The sequence below is a fragment of the Paralichthys olivaceus genome, chromosome 5 (assembly GCF_024713975.1).
Source record: "Paralichthys olivaceus isolate ysfri-2021 chromosome 5, ASM2471397v2, whole genome shotgun sequence".
Lineage (NCBI taxonomy): Eukaryota > Metazoa > Chordata > Actinopteri > Pleuronectiformes > Paralichthyidae > Paralichthys > Paralichthys olivaceus.
Genome location: NC_091097.1, coordinates 59,124 through 69,012, shown reverse-complemented (window position 1 = coordinate 69,012; position 9,889 = coordinate 59,124). Strand labels below are relative to the sequence as shown.

Genomic DNA, 9,889 nt, shown 5'->3' with positions numbered 1-9,889 from the left:
TTGAAAAACTCACCGAGATGGAAGCCATTGTTATGTCTCTACAGTCACAGACCAGGGTACTCCTGGAGTGGATGGATGATCTCGAAAACAGGTCCAGTCATTCTAATTTGATGATAATTAACATACCCAAGGGAAGCGAGAAGGATCAGGACCCAACAAAGTTTGTGTCTGATTTGTTAATGGTGGTGACAGTCCTGGTATTTTCAACAACCCTCCAGAGACAGATTGAGCCCACCGCTTCCTCGGTCCTAGACCAGGAGATGCCGGCACAGTTAAACCAAGGGCTTTTATTGTTAAATTCCTCAGTTTCCAGGAGAAAAAAAAGTCTAAAAATGGGCCAGGCAACACAAACTGGATTACCGCGGCTCCAAGTTTGAGAGTATACCTGGACATCAGCACCGTTCTGGCTAAAAAATGAACTGCATTCAAAGTCTCACGTTCAAAACTCTCTTTACCTGACAGGAATACAATTCCATCCTGCCCGTCTCCAGGTTTCATTCTGAAATGACAGCTACTACTTTGACTGTCTGCTAAAAACCCAGGACTTCGACGACCAGCACATTGCTCCCACCGGCTAATGGATGCTGAGCCTGTTAAAGGGATGTCAGCCTCTGGACTTATAGCGCTCTAATGCGAGTGAACATTCATAAATGGATAGTTCTGGAAAAGGTTAACCTGAAAGACCATGATCCTTAAACTCTCTCCAAGTTTGTATGCAACTAAATAACCTGGTGTGGAACCAATGTGAAGTATGGATATATTTGACAGTCAGCAGTCATCTTACAATTTCTTTTTCTATGAAGTTACTAATGTAACATTTAATTATTGTTAACTTTCTTATTTTATTTGTCTGTCCGGTATGGTTTAGGTATGGTTGTCATGGGCTACTACTTCTTTTACAACCCAGGTGTTGCTTTGAATGAGCATTGCTCTCTGCTAATTCCCTTTACTAAGTTGCACTGTTTATCTTAGATATATTTGCAGATACAGGATCCCTATGAGCTCGGGAAAGAAAGAAAGGTTGCGGGTTTTACGTCATATGGAAGTGTCACAGTTATGAGGTCCTGCTGCTAGTTCTAGTTCTTAGAACGAGCTTAGGAATGATTAGGTGTGTTTACGTGCTTTCTGTTCTGAGAGGTTTCTGTTTGGGGAATTTGGTTGTTGGGTCCTACAGGATGGTTTTTGTATGTGTTATTTTTTCCCTTTCCTTATCAAGGCACTATGTTACTGCTCCATATACCCTTATATCCGATTGTGGCTAACATAAACAAAAAACGGAGGAGCAAGTCTGAGATTTGTCTCTTGGAATTTAAAAGGGATCAATGGCCTGGTCAGGAGAGGTAGAATATTTTCTCACTTGCCTTCTTATAAGAGACTCACCTGACCATGAACGATCATCATAGGTTAAAGGTGCATGGGTTGGCCAAACCTTTCATTCCAATTTTAGTAGCAAAGCAAGGGGTACAGCTATTTTGATACATAAAAATACACAGTTTAGCCCAAGGCTGTTTTGTAATCGTTTCAGGTTCCCTCAATAATGTCACTGTTGTTCTTGTCAATCTTAATGCACCCAACTAGGATGATGAAGCATTCATTGGAGAAGTAATTTCATTTCTACCTGATTTAAACTCCTACGACTTAATTTTGGGTGGTGACCTTAACTGTACAATGGACCCATTATTTGATAAGTCTTGTCCAAAATGATAATCCCCTTCTCTAATTGCCAAACCAATTTCCTCATATATGAACCAAATTAGAATTATGGATCCATGGCATTTTCTTAATCCTGATTTCTTTTTACTCTCACGCCCATTAAACATTTTCAAGAATCGCTTACTTTTTTGTTGATAATTATTTCCTCTCTGCTGTCAAATGCATGGAATACTCAACTCTAGTGATATCTGATCATGCTCCATTGTTGCTTGACCTCACGTTTAAACTCGACACTACAGGAAAAATGAAGCACTCTTGTTTTCACAGAAACTATATATGGGGTTGTGGTGTCTGAAATGCTATGTGTTGTCTTCCCTATAAAAGAAATGTATCTTTGGGTTTGAGGCCCACAGGTCCTGAGGAATTTGGAGAAAGCCTGAATATACAGGGCATTAGGTCACAGTTTTAAGGGTTACCCTAAATTTGAGCTAGTGCCTTCTCTCCCTGTTACCAGGCAGATGAGAAGAGCTGGATGAAAGCCAGATGTGTTTTCTTTAGATTCACAAGAGTCCTTGATATTCATTGTATTTCATTGTACCTGTTAAAGGAATAAATGCATTTATCAAAAAAGAGAGACAGCGAGGGACAGTGAGAGAGAGAGAGACAGAAAGAGAGACAGAAACAGTGAATGTTTTACTTGCAGTCTGAACACACACCCACACACAGAGTCAGCTTCCTGCCTTTGTGGAAACTTCCTCTTTTTCTAATTTTTAGAAACAGTGATGATGTTTGTCAAAGATATTTCTGTCATTTCAGCTCGTTCTTATCTCACTGATGCTTGTTCAAGTGTTTCTGATCAGTTTGGATTCAATTAGTTATTTGATGATATGAAAACAGGCTGAGATGCCATGATTGACAGATGAGACTGACTCAGGATTGATTGAGAGTGTGTATGGGCGGGACCTCAATGCACCGCTCCACCCCACGATCACAGCTGCACAGACTCTGACTGTAAATTACATCATCACCACATGATGGCAGCATTTATATCTGATATATTTTAGCTTCATGGAGAGGTGTCATCAACTTTATTTACAGTGACAGGTCCAAACCCAAACAAACTCGGCAGAGGCCAAACCAGATCTAGACCAGGACCCTCTATCTAATCATTTTTACGAGTCCTGTTGGAAAATGAGCCAGGGAATACAAAGCTCACTTTCACAATCCGTCTGGTGCAGTTGGGTGCTCTCAGATGTTGGGTTGGATCTCAGTGTAGTTCTTCGCGACTCCAGAGAACCTGATGATGTGAACTTCAGGGTCTTTGGGTTTAAAGTCCTGCCACAGGTACTCAGGTAAAATAACCTTATTGGGCTTATTAATCCACATGTACCTGAAGCCACCAAACAGGAAGTATAGTCATTACAATATTAACCAGGGTCAACACCTGTTCAGGTGACTCTACGCCTGCCAAGCAGCCTCAATGCCTTTCATAGCATCATCCTCCAGACTGAAGCAGCACGTTTTGGTGAGGTGGTGTACTTCCTGCAGGAGGCCTCCACATGCCCCCCACAGTAGTAGAAGTCCCCCTCCCCAGGAGCCACGTAGGCTTTGGAGATGGGCCGCTGCTCATGGGGGGACACGCTGCAGTCGACTTTGAAGTAACCTGCAGACACAGATTGGAAAGACAAAGGGAACATATCCAAACATAAAGGTGAGACGTGGAATGGAAGAGCCGAGTGGTCTTGTTGGCTCCGTGTTGCTTAATCTCAAACACAACAGACATTGTTACCACACAACTGAGTAAAATTGGGATTTCACTACACAACAGAAGTGTCCGTCTATTATGGACCACACTAGTTGCTGCTGAGTTGCTACCACAGCAACCAGTCCACCCAGTGACTTCATCCCCCAGCGGCTGTGGAACTTGGAGTCCACATCCAGACAGAAGATGTAGTCGGCATAGTCACAAAGCTCCTCCTTTAGTAGGGTCTGGATTGGCTGCATCCTGCGAGAAGCTGGGCACCAAACACACCGTCAGCTTGAGGAAGAGCAAGACTTGCTTCTAGAAACCAGGCGGACAGTTTATTGGGAACACAACACTTCCTTGTGTGCGGGTGGCTGTGGCTGAGGGGGTGGAGCGGTCGTCTTCCAACCGGAAGTTCGATCCCCAGTCTTCCCATCTGCAAGCCAAAGTGTCCTTAGGCAAGATACTGAACCCCAAACTGCCCAATAGAACAACAAAAAGTGCTAGCTATAGAAGCACTCTATGTATGAATGTGTGTGTGAATGGGTGAATGGAAAACTGTAGTGTAAAGCGCTTTGAGTGGTCTTCAAGACTAGAAAAGCGCTATATAAATACAACCATTTACCATTCCTTTACCTGTCTGCCACCGGCCATTTTGACTTGGGGTATCTTCTTTGGATGCTTGGTGAAGACATACACGCATGTTGAAACCAGCGAAGAAGTGCTGCTCCATGGTCTCCAGAAAAGTTTTCAGGAACATAGTGTACCTGTGAACAATTATGATCAAAGACACAAACTGAAGTATTAACTACCAGCTCCCTCCACAGGTCACTGACATCATTACAACAGAATAAAAACAACCAGCTCCCTCAATGAATCAGTTAATAATAAAACAAGGAAACAAAATTGTGTGTGTGTGTGTTTGTTACCTGCAGGGCTGCTGCCAGACTGAGCTTTTCAAAAGTCTGTGGATTCAAACAGAAACATAATCGTTAATCAGAGCAGTTCAGTCAGTGTTATCAATCGTATCAGTAACATCAGAATCAATATTGAATCAATACTTTTGATTACTACATTTGTAATCTATTACATCTCAGAGGTAAATACTTAACTGTTTATTCCATTAAAACTTGAGTTACTTTAAGTGAAGGAGGAAAACATCACAGCTGAAACCTAAACTGAAAGAAAATCAACTTAGAGAAACAACTTCCTGGAACAAATTCAGAGATAAAGAGATAAACAGGACAAACGATCACAGTTTGTTCTACAAACAAAGAATTGCCTTCTTCTTGTCATTCCTCCTCTATTGAGAGGGAGTCAACGTCATTGCTGCTAACCCTCTCAGACTTCAGGATCGACTAGACTTCCCTCTAGAATCTTCATCACTTATTGACTGAACCCTGATCTGAAACTCTCTGTTTCCTTTGCTCTTGAATCTTCAGGTTGATTTGAGTTGTGTGATTAATTGGTCCATTAACATGTTTTACGATTATTTTGTGTGCTACTGAGAATAACGCCTCCTTTCCCCCTCTAGAAACAAAATGAACATTAGTCATGTGTTCCTGACGTGTTCCTCACATGTTCTAGAGGTTCTCTATGTGAGCAAACAAATGTCTGAGTCATTTTCTGGAACTTTATATGTCATGTCCTGGCAAGGAAACCTCTTTATTAAAGATATTACGGTAGAACTGTCATGATAACACATTGAGGAAGATGTGAACGGACGACACTGCAATTAAACACTACACTGAAGATCAATTTGAATGATACAGGTGTAATTAATTTAAAATACCCAGTTTTCTTTAGTAAATGAACAAACTGTGAAAACCTGGAGACTTTGTCTTGGTTTATCTCTGTGTAGTTTAGATTTTTCACCAGCACCTGAAGGAGTGAGGACATTTTGACTGGTCCTAACTTCTTCAAAGGACTGTTTGAGGATTAAGACTTTTAGAGTTAGAATCAGGTTTAGGTTTGGGTTAGAGTTAGTTATTCAGTTTGGGTGATTAAGGTAAGGGTTAGGGGTTAGGGAATGCATTACGTCAATGAGTTTCCTCACTAAGATAGAAATACAAACGTGCGTGTGTGTACTTCCTGTTTGACCCATGTGTTTTGTTTTCTGTCTAAATGTAAACTGAACTTCCTGTCGTTTTCTCTTGAAACGTTAAGTGAACTTTTACTGAAACAAATGGAACAGAAACATTTAGACTGTGGCCAAACTCACAGATGATGGAAAAGATAATCAATAAATATGGTTAATCAATTAAGTCATGAAAGTTTAGATTTTATGATTTCACATCACTTTCTAATTGATCTGTTTCATCATTTGAATACCCTTTAAACCCCCAGAATAAACCCCTATTAAACACCTTATTAAACCCTTAATAAACACTTACATATACCCTTAACAAATGGCAATGAACCCTTAAAAAATCCTTAATAAACCATTCATTAAACTTTAGTAAACCCTGAATAAACCCTAAATAAAAGCATTGTTGACCGAAAAAATTTGAATTCTTTCATAGTCCAGAATCCAATGAAAGTAACTGGTGATTGATTCTGTAATAAAACAACAGAAAAATCATAACCTGCCTCCATTCTGCTCCTGTGATGTCATCCAAGTGTCCGCAAGCCCCGACATTCAAATTCCACTTAAACAAGGTAATTTCTAAATTATTTCTGTATAACAAACCATTGCTAAATACTCAAATTAACCCTGAATGAAACCTTCATAAAACACCTTACTAAAACTTTGATAAACACATATAATGAACCCTTAATAAACCAAATAAACCCATCATCAACACTTTGAACACTTATTAAAACTTAATTAAAATATAATAAACATTTAATAAACCCTTAAAAAATACTATAAAAAAACATAATCAAACCTCCAATAAAAATCTTAAAAACGCTTTAATACACTCTTAATAAATAGTTTAATCCAGATTAAGAGACTCTGACAGAAACACTTTCTGTGTGTGGGTGGTGGGGTTGGGGGGTGGTGGGGGGGGATACACCAAGGAAATTTCCACTTTTTGTATTCAGTTTCACTTCCTGCAGGATGAAGTTTTATTTAAAGGAGGTTCATCACAACCAACGACCAGAACCTCCAGAACCTCAAGAATTTCTATTACCTCTATAACCTCAAGAACCTCCAGGAACTCGAAGAACCTCAAGAATTTCTAGAACCTGAAGAATTTCTAGAACCTCAAGAACCTTCCACAGGTGAGTTGTTTTCAGAAATAATGGGAAATTATTCTAACTGAATCAGCAACTATTAGTAACTATAATATGACATGTCTCTGTCTCTCTCTGTCTCTGTCTGTCTGTCTGTCTACCTGTCTGCTTCAGTCAGTGGGGATGGGGCAGTGTGTCTTCAGTCTGTGGACAGAATTAAACATGTCTTCTTCTAGGTCCTCAGATAACTGTATCAAAATGAACAAAGACCATTTTTAGAATCAGATGATTTTTATTTATCATATTAGAAGCAACATGGTCAGAAGAAAGAAAGAGTGACACCTGCAGGTCAGTTTAGTTACTGTCACGTTAACAACATGATCAGAAGAGATAATGAAGCATAATTTAAAGTCAAAATGACGTCACTGTGTCGGAGGTCAGGGTCGTAGATCGTAGATTGGAGTGACTCCCAACAGTCGTCACACTCAACAAACAGACGCAACGATCATGTGACTGATTTAAGTTTCGTTTCCGATTAAGTGACAGCTCAGAGTGGAAGAACTTGACAACTCAGAAAGAACATTTAGTCCGAAACCGTCACGAATCACATGACTCACCATCTCCATGCGAGGCCACGCCACTCACTTTCCACTAAATTTCAGTTTGAGTTGGAAACTTGAGCCACATCTGAAATCAAACATCAGGCTCCAAGTTTCCACCCATACGCTAACGCTCGACGACTCTGACGTGATGCTCGATGCCTCTGAACGGGGAACATGTTCGTCAGTAATATAATGACTGTCCGTCGCACAGATAAATACTAACATTGTCCCCGTTGAAGTCTGAGGTTCCTCCAGCTCCTGCCGCAAAGGTCAGAGTTTATTTTTGCTTTCAGGTCACAAATTGACGTCTCTCATCAATATTTATTGACGTCTGATCACTCTGATCACTTTGATAAGCTCCATCGGAATGTGATGTCATCACAGCATCTTTGATAAAAAAGCTTTGATTCATCACTTTTCTTCAACGGATTTCTGTGAGAACATGTCGCTGACATCACTGCAACTTTATTGATCCTGTTATTCTTTGGGTCATCTCAAAATGTTAAAATTGACAGAATCATTATAACAAACAATAAAAACAGCATCATCTACTGTATGAACAACATTGTTCGTAATTGTAAGGGTTGTAGATCAAAACTTACCTGGTCCAAGTTTCTGCCGCTTGATTCTGATTAGTCACAGAGGTAGACATCCTCTGATTTGCTAATTGGACCTGACATCAAACCAATCTCTTTGCTCTCTAACCATGTCCAGGACCTGCTGAAGAACAGGACTAAGTGCCGATCACCTCAAACAAAAACCCAGAATGATGATGCCCTCTTCAGTCCTTCTTGCCTTCCTGCAGCTGAGCAGCTTCCAGCTGATGGTGGTTTCCATGCCGCCCTGCACACTGCAGGCAAACGTGGTGAAGGAAACCCATCGCCGGCTCAAAGACTTGGTAAGACCACAACCTTTCAACTGTGCACTCAGCACCACATTTTAAAAAGCACCTTTAGCAAGCTATGAACTGTTTCCTGCCCTTTCTGTAGGGGCCACCGTTTCCTTTTCACTGCCTGCAGTACAACGTCAACATCTCATTTCCAGACAACGCCTTCTCTGCCAGCACAGCCGGTCTCTCTAAAGTAAGCCTCTGACCTCACCTGAGCCTTTCAACCAATCACAGAGCTGGATTCTTACGTTCAAACCTTATTTTCAAATTCTTTAAAATTCTGAACTCTGACATCGAATTGGCTCCCTGCAGTGCCGCCAGGTATTATGGGTGGTGTTTGAGACACTGCGGGGGACAAAGCTAATTATCGAAGACAATGACTCACCTGTCGGAGAGGGTGGAGTCACGTGGGACGAAGAGAAATTCAACACCTTCCAGATCCTGCAGCACCGACTGCTGACCGATGGAAGCTGTGTGAGTATGACAGGTTCCCAGGGTCCTGTGCTGGGCCCACTTCATTCATTCATTCATTCATTCATTCATTAAATTATTCATTTTTTCATTCTTTCTTTCTTTCTTCCTCCAGCTTTCCATGGTGGCTGCAGCTCCAGATGTTTTCTCGTCGTACTTCAGTAATGTGACAGATGTTTTGCAGCAGCAGGTAAAACTTTCTCCTTCTGCTGAACTTCAACATGAAGTTTTATAAGTAAATTATACTATACAAATATCATATATATGGTATATGTTTGTATAAATGTGATTTTTTAAATGTTTCATTTTATTATGAGGTCAGGTAAATTTTTATTGTTGATTACTTTGACTAATTAAAGTGAAATAATGTTTATTTATTGACTTTTTTAATTTTATCTCAGTAAATGAAGAAAAGGTAAAATGTTGAAACCTCTTTAGATTTAATTCATGCATAATCATTTGATGATGAGTATTTTAGTCAAAGTGTGTGGATCGATCAAAGCTGAGGGGACGGGTCTCTCTGTGTGTCACTCAGGACAGCGCCGCCTGTGGTTGGATGGCTCTGAGGAGAGATGTTCTCGGGGTCCTAAAGACTGCCCTGCAGGACCACCACAGCTGTTTCACATGACTGCCACTCAATCCATAACTATTTGTTAATTGATCAACTTATTTATTCATTTTTATACTTTGATATTTATATATTTATATTAAAAATATATATTTTTTATTTATCTTTTTCACTTTCACTTGAATCAATAAAAATTACAGCATCATGAAAACTTCTGTCCTGTCCTTCTGTTTATTTTTGATCTATGTTCCTCTTGGCCATATCTTACGTAATATTTCTAGGGTTATACTATGCGGATGACACCCAGCTCATCCTGTCCGCCAAACCTACATCAATCCTCCCGCCTACCTGCCTCTCTGATTGCAACAGGAAATTGAATACTGATTCTTCTGCAACTTCCTCAAACTCAACAGTGATAAAACCTAAGGTTCTCCTTATTGGCACCAAATCCACCTTAACAAATCAGACAGTTTTTCCTTCATCGTTGATAATTCTTTAGTTTCTCCCTCCCTTCAGGTTTAGAGTCTGGGTGTCACCCTTGAGAGCACGTCTTTCCAAGTTCACATCAATAATGTTACTGAGTCCCCATACTTCCATCTACGTAACATTAATGAACAGCGCCACCAGTCTTGTTCACACCCTGATTACATCGGTATTGACTCTATCAGGTGCAGTAGAACCGACTCTCATTTGTTGGTCTCCCTCACAATTTCCTTCATAAACTTCATCTCATCCAGAACTAATCACATCATTTCCAGAACCTCCTCTACTAACCCCCAATCCAT

The 9,889-nt window shown here is 40.3% G+C and overlaps 2 protein-coding genes across 5 annotated transcripts; one reads left to right on the top strand and one right to left on the bottom strand.

Moving 5' to 3' along the window:
- Positions 1-2,758: 2,758 nt before the first annotated feature.
- On the bottom strand, positions 2,759-4,252 carry LOC109643274 (globoside alpha-1,3-N-acetylgalactosaminyltransferase 1-like). The gene is given in 7 exon segments (XM_069524656.1): positions 2,759-3,043; positions 3,098-3,215; positions 3,218-3,327; positions 3,530-3,668; position 3,752; positions 4,013-4,097; positions 4,099-4,252. Coding segments are annotated over 7 exon segments (654 nt in total). The 5' UTR covers positions 4,158-4,252; the 3' UTR covers positions 2,759-2,901.
- Positions 4,253-6,384: 2,132 nt separating this feature from the next.
- On the top strand, positions 6,385-9,315 carry LOC138407673 (uncharacterized). Of its 4 annotated transcripts, none has more exons than XM_069524649.1 (7): positions 6,496-6,622; positions 6,749-6,922; positions 7,891-8,074; positions 8,166-8,258; positions 8,378-8,539; positions 8,652-8,726; positions 9,072-9,315. In XM_069524649.1, exons 3-7 carry the CDS (start codon positions 7,943-7,945, stop codon positions 9,162-9,164), a joined length of 555 nt encoding a protein of 184 aa, XP_069380750.1. In that variant the 5' UTR covers positions 6,496-6,622; positions 6,749-6,922; positions 7,891-7,942; the 3' UTR covers positions 9,165-9,315. The 4 variants fall into 4 exon arrangements, with proteins under 4 accessions (XP_069380748.1, XP_069380750.1, XP_069380749.1 ...); XM_069524648.1 differs by having other exon boundaries at positions 6,749-7,445; XM_069524650.1 differs by having other exon boundaries at positions 6,499-6,622; positions 6,749-6,810.
- Positions 9,316-9,889: the final 574 nt, after the last annotated feature.

Bases quoted from the DNA above. Each gene is read 5' to 3' on its own strand.
- LOC138407673 (XM_069524647.1), top strand. From the start codon at position 7,943: ATGATGATGCCCTCTTCAGTCCTTCTTGCCTTCCTGCAGCTGAGCAGC. The intron at 8,075-8,165 runs GTAAGACCACAA...CCCTTTCTGTAG, and splicing joins ATCGCCGGCTCAAAGACTTG to GGGCCACCGTTTCCTTTTCA. The intron at 8,259-8,377 runs GTAAGCCTCTGA...GGCTCCCTGCAG, and splicing joins GCACAGCCGGTCTCTCTAAA to TGCCGCCAGGTATTATGGGT.